This window comes from Oryza glaberrima, chromosome 11 (assembly GCF_000147395.1).
Source record: "Oryza glaberrima chromosome 11, OglaRS2, whole genome shotgun sequence".
NCBI classification, from domain to species: Eukaryota; Viridiplantae; Streptophyta; class Magnoliopsida; order Poales; family Poaceae; genus Oryza; species Oryza glaberrima.
In genome coordinates, this window is record NC_068336.1 from 2,119,077 (window position 1) to 2,138,454 (window position 19,378).

The 19,378-nt window shown below is 42.2% G+C and overlaps 4 protein-coding genes across 9 annotated transcripts; 3 read left to right on the forward strand and 1 right to left on the reverse strand.

Annotated features, from left to right (window-relative positions):
* Positions 1-371: 371 nt before the first annotated feature.
* Positions 372-716, reverse strand: LOC127754616 (mediator of RNA polymerase II transcription subunit 4-like; the record flags this gene model as incomplete). Its single annotated transcript, XM_052280192.1, has 1 exon — positions 372-716. A coding segment is annotated over one exon (345 nt), but the record flags the coding sequence as incomplete, so codon positions are not given.
* Positions 717-6,732: 6,016 nt separating this feature from the next.
* LOC127753849 (AT-hook motif nuclear-localized protein 7-like) lies at positions 6,733-10,221 on the forward strand. Its single transcript, XM_052279297.1, has 5 exons — positions 6,733-7,438; positions 7,896-7,963; positions 8,080-8,211; positions 8,951-9,109; positions 9,264-10,221. Exons 1-5 carry the CDS (start codon positions 7,069-7,071, stop codon positions 9,627-9,629), a joined length of 1,095 nt encoding a protein of 364 aa, XP_052135257.1. The 5' UTR covers positions 6,733-7,068; the 3' UTR covers positions 9,630-10,221.
* Positions 10,222-12,208: 1,987 nt separating this feature from the next.
* LOC127755299 (uncharacterized) lies at positions 12,209-13,010 on the forward strand. The gene has a single exon (XM_052280951.1). The coding sequence runs from the start codon at positions 12,366-12,368 to the stop codon at positions 12,804-12,806; it is 441 nt and encodes a 146-aa protein (XP_052136911.1). The 5' UTR covers positions 12,209-12,365; the 3' UTR covers positions 12,807-13,010.
* A 1,719-nt stretch (positions 13,011-14,729) lies between these two features.
* LOC127754665 (uncharacterized) lies at positions 14,730-17,518 on the forward strand. 6 transcript variants are annotated; one of them, XM_052280234.1, is made up of 7 exons: positions 14,730-14,868; positions 14,984-15,172; positions 15,262-15,343; positions 15,591-15,704; positions 15,812-15,824; positions 15,932-16,102; positions 16,860-17,518. In XM_052280234.1, the coding sequence occupies exons 2-7, from the start codon at positions 15,087-15,089 to the stop codon at positions 16,925-16,927; spliced, it is 534 nt and encodes a 177-aa protein (XP_052136194.1). In that variant the 5' UTR covers positions 14,730-14,868; positions 14,984-15,086; the 3' UTR covers positions 16,928-17,518. The 6 variants fall into 6 exon arrangements, 4 of the variants coding, with proteins under 4 accessions (XP_052136194.1, XP_052136191.1, XP_052136193.1 ...); XM_052280231.1 differs by lacking the exon at positions 16,860-17,518 and adding an exon at positions 16,664-16,809; XM_052280233.1 differs by lacking the exon at positions 16,860-17,518 and adding an exon at positions 16,259-16,520.
* Positions 17,519-19,378: the final 1,860 nt, after the last annotated feature.

Sequence of the window (19,378 nt, forward strand, 5' to 3'; positions counted from 1 at the left end):
GTGGGACCCACATATCAGTTTCACACATAAATTAATAAAAAAATGGTGGACCCACATGTCAGCTTAAAAAAAATATGTGGGGCCCACGTGGGCCCCACAAATCCCTCTCGGCTCTCCCTTGTCCTTGCGGCGGAGCGAAGGGGCGGAATGGCGGCGGCGGAGGTGGCCAGAGAAGGAGGAAGCCGGCGAGCGCGGCAGCTCCACTCCGTCGGCTGCTTCGGCCGCCCCGCCGCTCCGCCCGCGATGCCCAGCAGAAAAGAGGATGAGGCAGCGGGAAACATTGTTGTTTATCTGCATGATAAACAACAATTGTTTATCCTTATATTTCATCTTGCTAGTGGGAATTTATCCTGACAGTTTAGCTTTGACCATCAAATCAATTGTTGTTTCAGCAAATCGAGCTTGGAGTGCAGCGACGCGCCGAAGTCGCCGTCTGACACCGGTTCGGGGTCGTCCGCCGCCGCTGCGCCGCGCGGGCGCTTGGGGTCACGGCGGTAGTCGGCGTAGTCGTCGACGAGGCGGTCGAGCACGTGGTGTGCCTCGCGGAGCTTCTTGGCGAAGGCGAGGATCGATGCGTCCTTGGCGCGCGTCTCACGGGCAAGGCGGGCGCGCGCGTCCTGCAGGTCGAGGGTCTCCTGCAGCTCGGCGACGGCCTCGAAAAACTGCATCTGGAGCGTGTTGAGCAGCGACAACGCCTTCTTGGTGTAGGAGAGTCGCCTTCTTGGTGTAGGAGATCGGGGCCGGGAGTGGCGGCGGAGAGGAGAGTGGAGATGGGGAGAGAGAGGAGGAAGAAGAAGAGGGGGGGTGAGAATGACATATGGGACCCACGTGGGTCCCACCTTTTTGAATAATTTGTGTGAAAGTGACGTGTGGGTCCTATGGGGTTTATTATTTTTCTTAGATCGAATTGCCACGTAACCGCCACGTCAATGACACGTTAGATGAAGACCGAGTCAATAGCCACGTAGGCGCCACGTCAGCCAAAACCACCGTCCAAACCGTTAAGGGACCTAATGTACACTAGTTTTGACAGTTGAGGGACGTGTTGTATCTGGTTTTCTGGTTGGAGGATGAAAATCGGATTCGTTGGCAAGTTAAGGGTCATTAGGTGAACTTATTCCTACAAGGATTGGAAGCGTACCAAACCCAAAGGCCTGGAAATTCTGAAGATCTGGATTAGGAAGCCTCGTAGCGAAGTGGTTCCACCATCCTTTTGCAGGCCTAATCGGGCCCAGGCCCACGTCAACCGCAGCGGCGATCACTCCACCCCACATCTCGCCGGCGAGCACGGGCGGAGCCGGCGGCGAGGGAGGCGACCTCAGTTCCTCGCCGTCTCCGTCGATCTTGCCCCGCGCCGGTGAACCCTCCCGGATTCCTCGCCCTTCCCCTTCCCCTTCCCTGTGAGCTAGTTCCCTCGCCCTCCCCCATTATCGCCTCGGCTTCTATCTGCTCTGCACTAATCGGTGAGCCCCCTTGATCGCTTCCCAGGAACTCCTCTTTTCACATATTCTTCTTCCGAGACAATATCTCGTCGAATTTTTTTCCGCCGACGAGCGTCATGTCGAAGTTAATAGTAGGAGAAATGATCTTCTGCAAACGTTTGTTTTTGGGAACCTGATTTATTACAGGAGGGTTGCCTGCTCATGGATTAAGCTGTTGCCTGCATGTTTAATGTTAAGTCTGTAAATTTTGCGGTGATAATGTATTACTCCGTATAGAATACCCTCATACTGTATAGATCATTTGGGCATTTTGTCTAGGAGTATCATCTTATCTGGACCGATTGGCTACATGTAAACAATGCTTATTAAAAGAACCATAATATTGGAAATTGAAAGATCAATTTGTAAGTCACCTCAATTCATGATGGCAACATGTGTTTGCCCTTTCTTCCACCAACCTAGTCATCTAGATAAGATATAAACTGTTGGTTGAGAGAAGCATGAATCTTATTGATGGTAGCATGTGTGGAGACAGTAAAGCATATATAGAGTAATGGAACGATTTCTTCTGTATTGGTGAAATCTCGGTTCTCAATACATGTGAATTAAAGTTGTTAATCTTGGACCACTATAGCTCACTAGCTCCGTTTGTTTATATTTTACCTCACATGTTGCTTGCATTGTGTATTACGGTATTACCTCCCTTTGTTCAGCAGAATCATTTCTACTGCATATTCCCAACCCCAGATCTGAACTATATGTATCAGTTTTCAAGATTTTGCTTCAGATCTAAGGGAAGCTTAGTTTCAGTTTAGCTGTTTTATGACTTTTGATGTCCAGCCTGCTAATTTCTAGTTCTAAGAGCTGTTGTAAAATTTGTCCTACACCACAAGAATGTAGTATGGTTTTCAGTTGTATCCCCCCCTTACCAAAATATTAGTTTCTGTAAGGTTTCCAAGATGTTACCGTTTATAACTTTGTAATAATATATACAAATAAAATTACAGTACTATGAGACCTTCTTTGATCACAGATCTAACAATGTAGTTTGCGCATATAGCGGAACTCCATACCTTTATACTTATTGGGTAGTAAAACTTAAAGTTAAATGGCATGGATTCTACAGTGATAAATAGAAATAACCACACAAATAATTAACAACCAGGATTCTGAGGAAAAATTATCTGAGCCTCATGGGAAGACAGTTTGGTACGTCCCTTGGATGAGAACATCACAGGTAATTTTCGTACCCCATTTTGCATTAATTACTAGTAAATTGTTTGCCAGTGGCATTACTGATCAATAAAAGCTGCATCACAGTCCTCATCCTCATTATGTTACTTGTAGACTAATATTTTAACATGAAGTCAGTCTGAAAGTAGGAAGTATATGCATTGGTGCCACTGAAATATTTAGTTATAGGCTGAGTGCTTCACCATGAACTTTGGTGGTATGGTAGGAGGTAAAACTTGTGCTTTCACTGCGAAACATATGAAAAGCCACAAGTATTTTCTGCACATTGCACTGAACAAATATATATTCTGCCTTATGTAGTTATGTACATCTCAAAACAATACCATCTTCAGTTTATTTTCTAGGGATTGTGTTTGAACTGAAGTAGCAAATCACTCCAGGCCCAGTTTCTGTCATAAACTGGGTCAATTCCTTTTCTTCTTAATATAAAACAGGAACCCCTGTCCTCCTCCTCGAGGTTTACCTTGGGGCAAAAAAAAACCCTGAAGTGTCGTAAGTTCAAGCATGATAATGGGTCCTGTTGTTTTAGTGATGAGATATATAGAATATGTAATACTCTATAAGTTCATTCATCAATACCCATGCTCAAGTAAATCCTATTTGTTTGAATGATAAAAAAGTTCACGGTTTAGTTCAAGCTCTTTATTATAAGTGTGGCAAGAGCAAGAGTGCAAGACCTTGGTCATGATGGAAAAGGTGAAAAAAGAACTGAAATCGTCAAGCTGACACAGTTCATCACAAATGGCTGCAGGATTTACCTGTACTTAACTTGAATTTGTCATAGAAGATTGCTCTTATCTATCATCGTCTGCAGAAATTTTGAGTTAGGTTATCGCGACCGGTGTTTGATTTCAGAGCTCTTCATTAACACTTTAACTCTGTAACTTGTATTGGAGTAATGGACTGAAAACTGCCAATGCCCAGTTCTGTCGATTCAAAATCGATCAACTGGGTTTTCCTTCTTGATTCACTGATTCATTCACACGATTCATTAAGAAGGTGAAGGTATGCGACTCCTGATATTTAAGCACAGAATATTTCACTTAAGAGTTACTAACATCCAACAACTAATGAAAGCACATTGTTGACAATTGACAGGACATGAAACTCTTTTTTTTTTTTCCTTTTTCCATTGTTCCCCGACCTCAGCCAAGTTGGGCAGCTACTTGCCTTGGAAGGGTGCTCGAAGGCCATGTGCAAGGTTAGATTAAACACCATATTATTTTGCAGCCTACTATAGGAAAAGGTTCTCTAGGTCTGATTTCTCTGTTTGTTTTCACTTTAATTATCATCTGGCAGCTTTATAATTTTGGTTCCTGTTTTGCTTTCACCTCTTTTGCATATTAAAAGGTGTAAAGAACAGAGGTGTGTGAGCTTCTCCCGCCACTTTGTTGTTTTTATATTACATGAAGCTTGCAAAAACGTTTCGTATCAGAATCCCCACTTTCTTTGGCTAATTACACAATACTACCATCACGTCTCTTTAATCAAAGCTTATTGGTAATCGCCTCTATTATATTAAACCTTGGGAGGCGAGTTTTGGCTTCTTGTGAGTACTCTTGAAGCAAGTACAGCTATCCATTAATCCATACCCCAACTGTCAATATCTCAACAAAACTTTCCTTATATTTTCCTTTCTTGTTATGGCCTAACAATCAGAAATGTGTTCTTTGGTTCCTGATTGTTAACCGTTTAGTTTAGCAGTCTAACATAAAAACCAATAGGTATGTCTAATTACACTAGTATCAGTACATGTTTGCCATTAGAGGGAGAATCCTTGTTAATGTATGTTTCAGTATCTGAAATGCAATAAATGCAATATCTTTTACTTACAGTGTACTACATTGCGTATCCAACCATTGATCCGCAGCTCACATATCTCCCCATCTTTTGCACTCGCCACTGCACAAATTTTGCTCCAGCTAGCTGTTGTACTGCTTCACAGAGTTACAGCGTTAGCACTGTAAGCTTTTGTTTCCAAGGAAAGGGACACTGAAACTCCCTCTCACCTGCTCAAGTTGTTACTACTCTGTAGTCTGCACAACTAATTTCTCTGCAATTTGTTGAGTAGTATTTTACACTTGATACTCCACTGTTTTGTTTCTGCTTCTCTTGTAGTCTGGTGCTCCTTAAGTTCTTTTACCACCAGTAGGAGTTTCTTTCTCATTGTCATTGGGGATAAAAAAAGGGTATGGATGGGATAGCACCGGAGGCCTTGTTTATTCATACCCATTTATTTGTTTTATAACAACGAGGATTTGGAGCTTTTACAGTTACAGCGCATCATGGATTTGACTGGGCTTTTTTTATTTTTCAACTTTGAATTAACTCCAGCTACTACACTGATTTCCCGAAAGGCAGAGCTTTACTCCTTTCAGTCTTATCCCCTCAGCGCCAGTTGGACAGCTGTTCAGGCTGTTTTTTTTTTTAACGAATGGCTGATTAAAAGAAATACAGAATTGGTTTTTCATGGAAAGGTATGCAGACCTCCCTCATTTGCTGTTTCTGGAGTACGTTGGGCTAGTGTTTGGAGACTGACCAATAATACTAGGAAAATGGGTTATGTGGGATTTTTTATAGTTTTTTTTACAAGAACTGAACTAACTCATGAATATTCTTGCATTCCAAATAAATCCTAATTAGTTCTATTGTCTTTTTACACTATTTGGAACTGTGAAAGATTGAGACACCGTTCTATCTTCTTCCATGTTTTTTATATGAGCATGAAATTCAAAACACGAGAAAGATAGGGAATCATTTCTTTCCTTTTTTTAACTATGTAACGACCATTTTTTTAGAATAACCGATGCTGTTTATTTTACTATATAAAATTTGACCATGGATAGGAAGATTAGGGAACACTTTAATTTTTTTTGTTAATACTATGTAACGGCCTTTTTTTCCGGAATAACCGGTGTTGTTTATTTTACTATATAAAGTTTGGCCATGGATAGAAAGATTGGGAAACACTTTAGTCTTGTTTAAACTATGTAACGGCCTTTTTTTTTGGAATAACCGATGTTATTTATTTTACTACATAAAATTTGACCAGTTATAGATTTAAAATTGTTCAACGAGTGAATTAATGTTGTTGTAAAATGATTCACCGAGTGAATTAATGTTGTATTGTATTAATTCTAGATTTTCCATGCAAATTAAAACTTTTAAGTTTTTATAAAAATCTGTTACTAAAAATAGTGGCCAAAGTTTTACTGTAAACACAATGATTTCAGTTATTTAAAAAGGATGGAGGGATAACTTGCTGTACAATAGCTATTGCCCAAAGTACTGAACTGCAGGGCACATCCTCCAATGTGATTGCTTTTTTCTTGCTGACTTTATGATATAAACAACAAAGTGTGAAGGAAAAAACAGGGGAAGGAAAGACATACTGGTAAAGAAGAATTAGACAAATATACAGTGGTACAAATTTAGAATAAAAGAATCTTACTTGGACATTTTTATAGGGTTTGCATAGCAGATACTTCCTCCATTCTTGAATAATTGTTACTGTTAACTACAACCGTCTCATTCTAAACAGAAATTACTTTTCAATTATTACATTATGATGGATCGGAGTTATTCGCTTATATTTATGATGGCATATACTTCGATAATATCACATATTTTTAAGTATTTTTTTTTACGAAAAGACAAACTGCCAAAGTTTAAATTTGAATAGTGTAAGGGTCAATTTTATTCGAGAATGGAGGAAGTAACTAGATTCAATAAGATTACAGCATATGACAAAAAATATTGGCCTTAAAATGTGCCTTATGCTGTCATGTAGTCATGCTAACAAAAAAAATGCAGACTAGGGTTAAATATTATTTTTGCATTTAGAAATAATTATATTGGTATTAATCTGAAGTTTTAATTTGTTCCTACATCAGATACATTTCGCATCTTTATTTTTCTCACCATTTTTTCTGAAGACATCGTGCATCGCATTGGTTATGTCTACTGTTCAATAAAATGGAGGTACGTACTCGTATGCTGTACTACGTACTCCAGTACACTTTTTTTGCAGTCCAACCAATCAGCCAAGTTGGTCAAAGGAGAGAGAGCGAAAGAGAGCAGGAACCCCGCCATTCCTGTGCAGTTTCTGCCCCAAAAATCTCATTTTTAATCATCCCATTTTTTCCCCCTGTCTTTAAAAATCTTCCTCCATGAGACTTCGGTAACAACAGCTACTACTGGTGCCTGGTAGTAACCAGACACAAAGAGGGAAAGCAAAACAAGAGTGGGTGTCTCCTGTTGTCTGTCTTCCTCCTCGTTTGAGCTCCAAGCAAGCTTAGCCAAGAAACACCATAAAGAAGAGAGTGAGAGAGAGTGTGTGTGTGAGAGGAGGTGAGCTTCTCTCACATGCTACATGGAGGGAGGGGAGGGCATTGCTGTAGCAGGTGCAGGTGGTGGCCATGAAGCCGGCTTCGGTTTGTTCAGAGCGGCCGATGTGACCATGACAGAGGCGCAAGAAGCAGCCAAGGAGTACCAGTCTTCTCCCTCCTCGCCGTCGACGTCTCCTACTCCTTCCCCGCCGCCGGTTGCTGCCTCCGGCCATGGAGGGGAGGCCGCTGCAACGCCGACCATGTGGAGTTTGGGCGGCGAGAAGATGCCGAGTGAGGCTGCAGGGGACAACGGCATGCAGATGTCAGGCCACAGTGAGCATGCTAGCTTGAGCTCCGGACGGCGTAGGGGCCGGCCAAAAGGGTCCGGGAGACGCCAGATCCTAGCCACTCTAGGTCAGTATCTCCCTTCCAAAATCCCAAGTTTATTATACATTTTTTGTGTGTGTTTGGAATATACTCATTTTTCCATTTTTGCTGGTTATTTTCTTGCTATATTCGCCATCGTTTGTGGATTTTTCTGTTTCATTGCCTTGGATGGGGTCCAGTCAGGGTGATGTGTAAGCTGCCTTTTGTGCTGAAGGAACGCTAGCTAGTCAATAACCGTTAGTTAGCACAGTCCTGTTCTGCTGTTCTTGTATTGTCGCATTCGTCCCCTATTTTTGTTCAGGTGATTATTTTTGTTTTCCCCCCTTTCTTCTCAGTTGGTACTAACCTTACTTTTGAAGATTTTGTCTAATTTCTGTAGATTATTATAATGCAATTAAGGTTTTGTTTCACATGGTCTTGTAGTCTGGTTATTCAGAAAATGCGCATTTGCTTGACTGATTGGTATTCTGCAATGCTTGTAAAGGGGAATGGTATGCGCTATCAGCTGGAGGGAGCTTCACCCCTCATGTCATCATCGTAGGCACAGGGGAGGTAAACCCTCTATGTTATTATTCCTTTTTCACAGGTCATGACTAGCTTGGCATTGTGATCTGGTAGCGAGAGAATGAACACTGACTGTTCTTGTGCAATCCGTTGGTACTTGGTAGGATGTGGCGGGGCGCATAATGTCCTTCTCTCAGAAGGGTCCACGCTCGATTTGCATCCTCTCTGCCAATGGGACCATCTCCAATGTGGCATTGAGCCAGCCTGGCTCGTCCGGTAGCACCTTCACCTACGAGGTACGGAATGGAGTTGCATCTTATGATGGTTCTATGATACTTGGCAAAGTTGTGATCTTTGACCTGCTAGCTTTTGTTAACTTTTGATGGGTATGTACAAAGTCCTGAATAAGCTGAACCATTTTGGTCTATTTAGTTTGGGGTCTTCTCTACCAAGTCTTTTAGGTCCCATATCACCACTATAATAAATAACGGAGTAAATACGACAAATGGTTTTCTTGCCTAAATGTTCTATGAGGGGGTATATTTTGACATTTCATCTGTTTCATCTCAATTATCTGAGTCTTAAGTCTTAGCTACCTCATGTAAGATGCTCTTGAAGGTTTCGTCACTAAAAGTCGGTAATACTCTGCTTAAATGACTTTACCATTTTTCGCTCCATCCATGATAGCTCACATTGATTTTGGGCAGTTTGTGTTATCGCATATTATGCATGACTGAAAGTTGTACATGAGGCTCAGGAACATCATCCTGGAAACAGTCAGCAACTAGCATGGGATGTGTGCTAAGGGTTAAGGTGTCCCATCCATAAGACCATAACTCCATATATATAACTGCAAGCATAAGAGACAAAAAGATGGCAACAAAATGTCGTCATCTTCCTTTTCATTTGGATGGCCGTATGAGTGTAGGATAACAATTTAAGAGAAGTCGTCATATATCCTGCATATGAGTTTGTATTTACGGTGCTCATTTTCAAACTCTTAAGACTAAATCATCTCGTATATCTGATTGTCAGGGTCGGTTTGAGATTCTGCAACTGACTGGCTCCTTTACAATGGCGGAAGAAGGTGGTCGGAGGAGAACTGGTGGGCTCAGTGTATCGCTTGCCGGTCCTGATGGCCGTGTCGTTGGTGGTGTAGTAGCTGGGATGCTGCGTGCCGCAAGCCCTATTCAGGTAAAAAGAGAACTGGGCATCTTCTACCAAATCAACCAATACACTCAACAATTAACTCAACAAGACATAAAACATTGATCTCTTCTTGTCTCATTGCCATTGTTAAACGCAAATACCATTTTTCCCTGTTCACTAACACAAACCTCTTGGACAGGTGATTGTGGGGAGCTTCCTGCCCAACAGCCTAAAGCAGCATCAGAGGAGGATGGGCCTACAACAGCAACCATCTGCTGCCCCGGCACTACCACCGCCTATGGCTCCACCTCCTGTGCTCACAGCTGCAATGCCTATCTCTCAGGCAGCTCCTGGAACTAATGGTTGCCATGCGCCGCAGGTCTCATCTATGCATCCGCAAGCCCACACCGGTGTAATGGAGCACAGTGCAACAGCCAGTAGCGCCATGAACCTGAACAGCTCAAGCTCCACAGGTTTCACCATGGTTGGGTGGCCAGTCAGCTCACAGTCCATGGGGCACAGGCCTTCACCTGACATCAATGTCTGCTTAACTCCTCAGGAGTAGCATCAGCTATTGAGCTATCATCTTTTGTCACCCCCATCCCTGACACATTTTGTAGGGCATGGCTGTTAATCTTTGCCATGTGCGATGACAAATTATGGGCTCTATTCTAATCCATTAGGTCTGCGGTTTAATTTTGGGGGGAGAAACTAGGCAAGACTAAGGACAATTTAGCCAGAATCTGACAGAATGTGATAGTCTATTAGTTGCAGTTGCCCTCATCTAATTGTTAGGATATGTCATTGTGTTGGGACATCTGGTTTGTGATTCAGATTTCATTCTCGCTGTTGCTGGCTCTTGTACTTTTGCATTATGTGTGTTCCTTGGAAGATTTGGAGCTTTTGAAGCCTGTTCTACTACCACCTATAGTCCTACTATCCTATATAGTGCTAGTGTCATTCTTGATCGGTTGCTCTGTTTATCGGGCTTGTTCACTTTGATGCAATTTCAACCTTACCAAATTTCGGTAATGTTGCTAAAAAAGTGGCTACATTTAGTTTGCTACCAAATTTTGATAACTATATAAGAAATCTTGCCAAAATTTTGGTAAGGTTTTTTTTGGCAACAAAGTGAACAGGCCCATCGTAGATCTCTAACGTCTCATAAATGTGCTTGTCTTCTTTTAAGTAAACACAAATGTATTTATCGGTCAAACCCCATTTTGAAGAAAATAAATTCCTACTGAATACCTGAAACAATTTTTCTGATATTCCAAACAAAAATGTATAGCGCCCGATCGTCTATTGGCTTTCTTTTTTGTTTGCTTGCATTCTCTGCATTATTGTGGTTGACATCTGCGTCATATTTGTGAAGTTGGTTTGTATGGAGTTTTTGGTTTGAAAGCCATACCAAAGTATTGGCACTTTACATAGCATAGTCAGCGGTTGTTTAGATTAATGCTATTTCAAATCATACTCCTTTTTTTATAAAGTTGTCAAAGATGTGTGTACATTTAGTTTTTTACCCAACTTTGGTAAATACGTAAGGAATTAGGCAACTATACAATAGTGGCTATTCTGCCAAAACTTGCAATATTGCCAACTTACTAATGTCAAAATTTGATAAGTTTATTTTGGCTATAATCTGAACAGCCCCCAAGTTTGTATCAGTCTTTAGGTCGCTGAGGATATCTCGGATCATGAGTAATGAAATTTCTGGTTTGCCTATATTTCCGGATCAATGTGTTGACTTGCCGTCAAACCTTGCAACGGGCTCATACGATCGAGGATAGGCTATACGAGTCCATATATACATTTTTTTTTCTAGTGAACTGCTCTTTTTCTGGTCTTTTTGGGAGCTGGTGGTTGCTCTTCGTGCGACCTAGATGCGACATGGGGTGGAGACCGGAGAGGGCGGAAGAATCCGGTTTTAAACAGCATGTATATTTTGTTAAATATATTTGTAATAGAAACATTTGGAGTTTTTACATTATCAAGATTTTCATAATAAGGTAGTAAACTCAACAAAATCCACTGTAAATTCGCCACGATAGAAAGACGATGAGGTAAAATTCTCCGACATCTCTTTTGCTACGAGCCTACGGGATATTAGAAGCATTTCATTATTTACCTGTTGACTTTATCGAATGTTTTTTCAAAAAATAATACAACTTTAATGAAAAATTGTGAAAATAGATATTGATCGATATAAATCCTAAATTTAGCACCGTGTTGAACAACCGTAATTTGATAGGGTACCTATCAAACAACCATTGTAAAATTTTACAGATATACTTGTCGAACAACGGCCGTTCGACAGTATAGTTGGCTTGATTAAAAAAAAAAGAGCAAGCATATGGGGTGGCCTATCAAACTCCCAAAGTTCGATAGGCCCCACAACCCACTCACATGCATGTACGCACATCCCAAGTTCTCGATTTGTTTAAACCCTATTGAACAACGATTTGTTCGATATGGTGTTAAATTTGTGATTTCAAACAATCACCATATACTTTTTACAATTTTTCATTAAAGTTGTATTATTTCAAAAGAAATTATGACTTTATCAGCTGCTTTTGAGGTCTTTTTCGCCTCAATTTATTATGAGTTAAAGTTGATTTTGAGGTTTTATATTGCAGTTTATTTTTTATATTAACTTCTAAAGTCGTAAATAATACAGATATCAAACTTTTAATAGTAAATTATTCATGAATTAACCCATTCATATTTCTACTGCAAATATTATTCTCCGAGTTGAAACTAAAGATATGGAATTCCGACGACGTATTTCATGGAGACGCTTTGGGCATCCAAAGACACCTCGCCCGTGCCCGTTGCACGGGCAGGGTTTAAAATTTCGAAATTGAATTTTATGCAGATTTACTGAAATTATCAAAATTTTGAAAATTTCGGTAATTTCTGGCAAAAATTATTTGAAATTTTGATTGATTTTGAATAAAATTTGATCAAATTAAAAAAACAAAAAAAATGGACGAGATTTGAGCATACCGGTAGGGGCCAAATTTCGGAAATTTCGAACCACGGGCACACAGGCACATGCACGTGACGTGACGTGGCGGGCTCTATCCTGGCTTCATCTAGAATGTCGCCTTCCACCTCCTGCCACCTTCTCCCCCTTTCCAGACTCCTCTCCACTCCTCCTCCACCGCCCCCGCCGCCTATATACACACCCGCTCGCCGCCGCCTCATCACCAAGAACGAGAACCACATCGAGCGAGCGATCCGTCGCGCACCAGCTTAATCTACCAACCAGTTCGCCGGAGAATTCAGGTGAGGATATATGGCGTACATGCGGGTGACTCACCGGGACGAGGAGGGGAAGAAGGTGACGGAGAAGGTGCCGATCCCGGAGACGCGGCGTCCCGACACCGCGAGGCACTTCGAGCGGAAGCTGGAGGAGCAAGGGTTCCACCGCCTGGAGCGCCACCCGGCGAACGGGCCCGCGCGGGCCGGCATCGGCGCGCCGCCGCCCAAGTCCGGCCGCGGCGGCAAGTTCACCTGGGAGGGGCCCGACGGCCCCGTCGACGCCCAGCTCCAGCCCGCCCCGCCCGCCGTCGATCCCAACGACCCCAACTACGACGAGGGCGACGGCGCCGGAGTCGACGAGGAGGTTGCCAAGGAGGTCGTCATCGGCGAGGTGGAGGTCGCCAAGGTCGCCGAGGCCAGGGACGGCGTCGACGTCGTCGCGCCGGCGCCGCTGCTCCAGCAAGAGCAGCAGTAGTCGAGTCTCGCGCCGCGCCGCGCCCGCCATTAGCCATTTCGGAGCTGATGTCTAATGGTCGTTGTGCGTTGTGTGTGACTGCGTGTGTTTTGGGTTCTAAACTGCTATAATTACTAGTCTCCTCAGTCCTCAGTGGTTTGCATGCATGTAAAAAATCGTGTCTCGTTTAATCAATAACGGTAAACATGGATTAACTGTGGATTAGTTTTCAACTCCGTCACCTGACGGCGGCGCCGGCCGCCGGAGCAGATTCGCGTTCGGCCGGCAGCCGGGCACGGGCCCAACGAATAAGCAGATGGGCCGTGTACAATATTCGGCACGCGAGTAATTGGGCCTTTGAGAAAGTATGGTATTGCGGGCTCAATTTTATAACGGACGAGTCCAGAGACGTCTCTTTATCTTATCCTAAACTACAATAGCAGAAATTTTCATCAACTTCCAAAATCAAATCGGGTTAAATTAGATCTCATAGCATCGAGTTTAAATTGTATCATAAACTGCAATACCATAAATCTTCGTCATCTTCTAAAACCGGGTTAAATTAGATCTCAGATGGTTTCACGTAGTGGCGTTCTAGTTAAGAAGAATAGTTAAGAAGAAGACGTAGTGGCGTTCTAGTTCTAGTTAAGAAGAAGAAAATAAAGAAAAATGAGACCCACATGTAAGTTATCACCTCACTCTACTTCCCTCCTCCTCTCCTCTCTTTCACTTTGTCTCCACAACGGCAAACACTGGGGGTGAGCTTCGATCTTAGCCTCATCGGCGAGCTGGGTAAACAGGAGCACCACGACCAGGCACCGGAGGTCATGCGCAAGTCCGTCGTCCTCCTCAAGAACAGCTTGGCGACATGCCGCTATCCAAAGAAGTCTCACTCCATCCTCATTGCCAGCGGCGCCGACGACATCGGTAGCCAGTACGGCGGCTAGCTAGACCATCACCTGGCAAGTGGCAAGGCCTCGCTAGGAATAACCTCACCGCCGACACCACAATCGAGGGTGGTGATGCCGGCGGTGAGGTTGTTCCCGGTGAGGTCCTGTCAGGTGATGGTCCAGTCGCCGCACTGGCTGCAGAGCAGCTGCCGAGGTCGTCAGCGTGGTAGGTAGCGATGAGGATGGAGCGAGTCTTTTTGGGCAACGGCAGCAGCGCCACGTCGTCGGGTTTGCCGTTCTTGAGGAAGACGAGGGACTTGCGCACAGCCTCCTGCGTTGGGTCACGATAGTCTTTCTTGCCCAGCTCTCCAACGAGGTTGAGGTTGGAGCTTACCACCGGTGCTCGACGGCATGGAGGAGATGAGAGGAAGAGAAGAGAGGAGAGGGTAACTTGGAAGTATTGGTTGAAGTGAGGTGGCCACTTACAAGTGGGCCCCATGTATATTTTTAAAATTTTCTTCATTCTGACTAGGATGCCATGTCAACAAAGTTATCTATTCATAATTTCATATTGCTATGAGGTCTAATTTAAGCCAGTTTTGCAAGTTGAGGGGCGATTTAAGAATACGGTTTAAACTCCGATAGAAAGATGAGGAATGTCAGGTGGACTTATTCCATTTACAACGGAAGTATTCGTGTCAGTTGGGCCCACTCAATACGGGCACACATTTTGCTAAGCTCGACGTAGTTTTTGGGCCTTCATGCTAAGTGGGCCTTGACATTAGTAATGGAGGCCGAAACGGTATATTGTCGCACGTGCGGGCCCAATTAATGTGCGAAAAAAGTGTGTTCGAATAATGGGCCTCTGGCACCGCACCGAACTGTGCTTAGTATTGGGCTACGCCTTAAATTGGCCCACGACCGCACAGCTCTGCTCTTCTCCATGCATGGTCGGTTTCGTGGGCTAGGTTTTCGCGGCGGCGGCGGCGGCCGTCGTTCGCATCGCGGCGGCGCTGCAGCGAGAACGCCGTCTCGGCTCGCGTCTGGAATTGCTGCTCGGTGGCATCGCCTTCGGATGTGCTCGACACCACCAGCGGGAGCCGGGGAGGTAGTGCGCCACCCGGGAGCAGACAGCTTGGAAATGGATCGTCTCCACCGCCGGCGACATCGTCGGCTGAAAGGAGAAGCTCGAGGTGAGGTGGTCGTCTCGTCCCTCGCCCATTTCTACATGTACCTTGTCCCCTCCCAGGAAAAGGCCGTGCAAGTTAATGCCGTCATTTCTCTCTTTCGGTTGCTTAATTCGTGTAGGATCCGTTCCTGGTACTTGGAGGATTGAACAGAGTAATTTAGTGATCAATTTGTGATGATGATCGTGCAGGTGCGTTCAGTTTGGAAACCTCTCTGAAGATCCATGCCATCAGTTTGCATCCTGGTGCTTCCATTGAACACCAACTTAGTTATGTTTTCGCCAATTGTGGATGTAATTCCATTTTCAATGTCAGTGAGTTAGCTATATGCTTGATAGGGTAGGTATGTCAAATTTATAGTTTTAAGTAATTCATTTTCTATTGATTGCTCTTTCACAGTAAAGAGTTGCGAGCCAGACTTTCTGATATCTTCTTGAACTTGTCTTTAAAAGCTATCGACATATCGGGCGTTTCGATGGTGGTGAGTAAATTTGATCATTGGACTCTTTGGTACTGAGGCAGCTGATTGTATCACTTACATTTAATATCTGAGAATGGATTTTAACGACCAATATATATAGTTTTCACTTCTCAGTTTGCAAGATATTAACTCTGCTGTGGTTAATCTCTGGGAGAATATCTTGGTTGTAGTTTTGAAAAATTAAATCGTTGGTATCCTATCCATCTAGAGTGGAGGATAATGTAAAGATGGCAACCTCATTTGGCAGGTCATTGATGGACTGAAATGTTTCATGGACCTTAATCTTCCATTACAGACGACATTCTTAGCGGAGGTTCCTCTTGCCAAATCCTTGACTGGGGTTCTCAAAATCTGTGGTCAGGTGCTGCCTGAATTTCTTTAAAATTTACAATCCTCGTAGCAGGATTGGCTTTTACTTGTTAACTGTCATATTATAACATCACTCATGCTCTTCTTGTCACCAAGCAGATTTGTCACTGCTGTAAGTTTTGACTGTTTTGTGTTCCTTTTCATCTAATTCTCATGTGTCTTCATTAATGATACACTTTTCGTTGGAGTAGTTCTTAACTTCTTGTTTTGAAAATGCAGTTAAGTACTTTGCCTGTAAGAAGTTATACTCAATGCATCCAATGTTGTCAGACGAAGAAGTTACAGTAACAAGGTGCAGACTGCTAAAGTCACCGACTTCTATGATTGTGATACAGCAAATCCTGGACAGCCCTTTGCACCATTCCTCTTTTTCAAGCGAAGCAAAAAAAGGTACACAACACACAGTGAATCAGTGACAGATCTCTGTATCTTTAAAGTGCATGAAACATGTCTAAGGAGTAACTTCTTTTTATGCACTCCTTTTTGGTACGATCCTCTTCATCTTGCTCTCTTCTCCCATTCCGTGCATTTCAAACACATCAATAGATTCTTGTGCTGCTGAGCTGATGGCAATAAGAAAGAAAAGCTTCTCTGCTTCAGCATCTTTCTTCAAGTGTTCGTCCTAGGCTCCTAGTAATCACTGTAAAGAGCCTTTTGGACTGGAGCTAGATGGCTAGATGCTGGACTGGAGCTAGATGGCTAGATGCTGAACAATCAATCACAAAATGGAAGGTCATGGTGTGTTGGGACTATGATCAGCAAATGGCATGTTGATACATCACGAAAGCTAAGTTTTGCATGTACAGCTTGGTGTGTCATATCAATCTATGATCACCTCTGCTTGCTGCTTTAAGCCTCTCTTCTTTTGTAATAGGCAACCTGTGATTTTGTTCTCTCCTATGATTCCTCTGAAGTTAAGTCTCAGTGGCAAGCAATTCCAGCATTTTGCAGACAATGATCCAAACAAAAAATTAAAAATTCCTTCTTATCTTCATGAAGCTTCCATGCACAAGCTTGTTGTGTATTACGATCACCTCTGATTGCTGCTTTAAGTCTCTTCTTTTGCAGGCAACCTGTGATTTCGTTCAATCCTATGATTCCTCTGATGTTAAATCTCAGTGGCATGAAATTCGATTGCGTTTTGCAGACAATGATCCAAGCAAAGATATTCCTTCTCATCTCCATCTTCGGAGACGAATAAACATGGACACTTGATGCAGAAGCCTGTCTAGGAGAAACATCTCTGATGGATGGACGAGGCAATTCAGCAGAGCCCTTCTTTGTCATGACTACCATATCTGTCTCTCTGCACAACTCAGATCTTCTCCACAGGTAATTAAAATAGTTTAGAGCACATGATTAAGCATGCATTAAACTAGTCAAGTACCCTCCTTTTGGCAGCAAGCTCGATCGAGCTTATCGTAATCCCTGTGCAAAGGCAGTTCAGGCCAAAAACAGATACATTGATTAATTGGGTTAGCACAAGTATTAAATTTGCAAGTTGACACTTAAAGAGGGGCGATGATGCATCGCATCTCTTGCAAGCTTGCCTCCATAGCCATCCAAGCCTGTCAGCGTCACTGATTATACTAATTAAGCATGCAGTGTAATCATGCTTTCATGCTCCATTTGTTTTGTTGTTTGTGTTGATTGATTGGTGTGCGAGAGTCCTATTTTTTCATGAAAAACTTTGTGCCCGCTCCTTTTCCTTCGATTTGGAGATCGGCCAAGTTCGCCTTTTTATTATGAGGCGTGGAGAATGTCGTGTTAAAAAATACAGTATGCAAGGACATAGGGCAGAGGAATACCTGCATATAAAATACGGCTTATGAAAAGAGTAGCCTATCAGTTTGTCAGATTAATTATGGAATTGTGCCTGTGGTTACGTCGAATGCCAGGTAAATGAACTTAATAGTCTAATCTTAAGTTGAAATTGTAAAACTATAATATAATCAATCCTAAAAATTGTGTACATGACTACATGAGAATATGATATCAATCAATAACCTATGTAAACAAATAATGTATACATTTATTACAAAATAATTAACAGAGGCCTATATATATTTACAAATAAATGATACTCCATTCGTTCCAAGCTAATCAACTAAGATGGAGGGAGAGTGTATGATCACCCGCAAGTTCGGCCTTATCAAATGGTAATTTTATCATCTTAAGAAATTATTAGGACGTATCATATTTTGTAGAAGAAATTTTATGGTCCTTAAAGTATCTAAATTTTACACTAAATTTATTGGGTACCTTGAGGTACTTAAGTAATAGTGTAAAATTTGTTACCTCCAGATACTAAATACCTCGAGATATCAAAAATTTTAGTGAAAAAAATTAGATACCTCAATGTAATTTCTCAAGTACCGTAAAATTTCTTTATCAAAGAGTACAGATTTCTGATAAATTTGCGTATTAATTAAGCATTCTGCTAGCTAGCTAGCTATAGTGTGCTATGGTTTCAACACAAGATCTTCTACGAAAGCTCTGATATCCTCAAAGAAAGGGAGAAGCTAATAATTAACTAGCTAAATCTTTTATCTCATCCAATTGCAGTATGGTTTATGGGCGTACATATGGCCATGCACGAGGATAAACGTTAACGTCCCTCTCTCGGCATGCTAAATTTAGCTTTTGCCCATAACCTTTTATATACATGTATATACTCCCTCCGTACTCATAAAAGAAATCGTTTAGGACAGCGACACAGTCTCCAAAACACAACTTTGACTTCTTGTTTCTATATTTATTGAAAAGTGATATATGTATATTTTTATGAAAGTATTTTTCAAGACAAATCTATTCATATAATTTTTATATTTTCAAACTCAATAACTTAAAAGTTATTCATGATTTATATTCCCAAAGTTTGACTTAAACATTGTCCTAAACGACTTCTTTTACGAGTATAGAGGAGTACTATAAAACATATATGTGGTTAATAATATCTGCAGTTTTATTGTCACTAACTCGATCGATCACCATCAGCTTGATCACCACATATGATTGTTCTACAGAAAAGGTGATCAGTTTGGTCACCATAATTGTACTAGAAAATTAGATTGGAGGGGTCCCAGGCAATGCACGCACGCACGAGTTCTTGCTACTTTTAGTTTGTGAACGCATCAAACTCACCCCGTTGATTAGCGGTAGCTAGATTGCAATGCGATACTGTGATTAATCTGTCCTTAATTTGCAAATACTGTTGGCATGCACTAGCTAATTAAGCTGTCAGCAATATATAGCATCTGTAAAGAGAAGATGCATGCACATGGTAATTAAGTTGCATCACAGTACTAGTTTTCATGGCTTAGTAATAATTAGCACTTGCTGTGTACATCCACTTTGAATGTAGGGGTTGGTTTAATATAAACCATTACCTAAAAAAATAAAGTAATTAACACGTGGAATGCGTGTGGATGCCGATCGACTCATCGATCAATATTGTTCTTGAGCAGATTAAGCCAAATCAAATACGTATATAGGAGTATGAAGATAGGATAGTATGTGTACGCTGTACCTAGGAGACTTCTAATTAAAGGAAGAATCTAGACTCTGAAAGTATTGGTCTGACAAATACAGCATTACTTGGTGACCAAAGCTAATGTAATTTAAAAACAAATCGGTCGAGTGATCTATGCATGCATCAACAATTCC

Coding starts and splice junctions, on each gene's coding strand:
- LOC127753849 (XM_052279297.1), top strand. CDS start 7,069: ATGGAGGGAGGGGAGGGCATTGCTGTAGCAGGTGCAGGTGGTGGCCAT. Junction 7,439..7,895: donor CCAGATCCTAGCCACTCTAG/GTCAGTATCTCC, acceptor ATGCTTGTAAAG/GGGAATGGTATGCGCTATCA. Junction 9,110..9,263: donor GTGCCGCAAGCCCTATTCAG/GTAAAAAGAGAA, acceptor CCTCTTGGACAG/GTGATTGTGGGGAGCTTCCT.
- LOC127755299 (XM_052280951.1), top strand. CDS start 12,366: ATGGCGTACATGCGGGTGACTCACCGGGACGAGGAGGGGAAGAAGGTG.
- LOC127754665 (XM_052280231.1), top strand. CDS start 15,087: ATGCCATCAGTTTGCATCCTGGTGCTTCCATTGAACACCAACTTAGTT. Junction 15,173..15,261: donor GATGTAATTCCATTTTCAAT/GTCAGTGAGTTA, acceptor GCTCTTTCACAG/TAAAGAGTTGCGAGCCAGAC. Junction 15,344..15,590: donor TATCGGGCGTTTCGATGGTG/GTGAGTAAATTT, acceptor CTCATTTGGCAG/GTCATTGATGGACTGAAATG.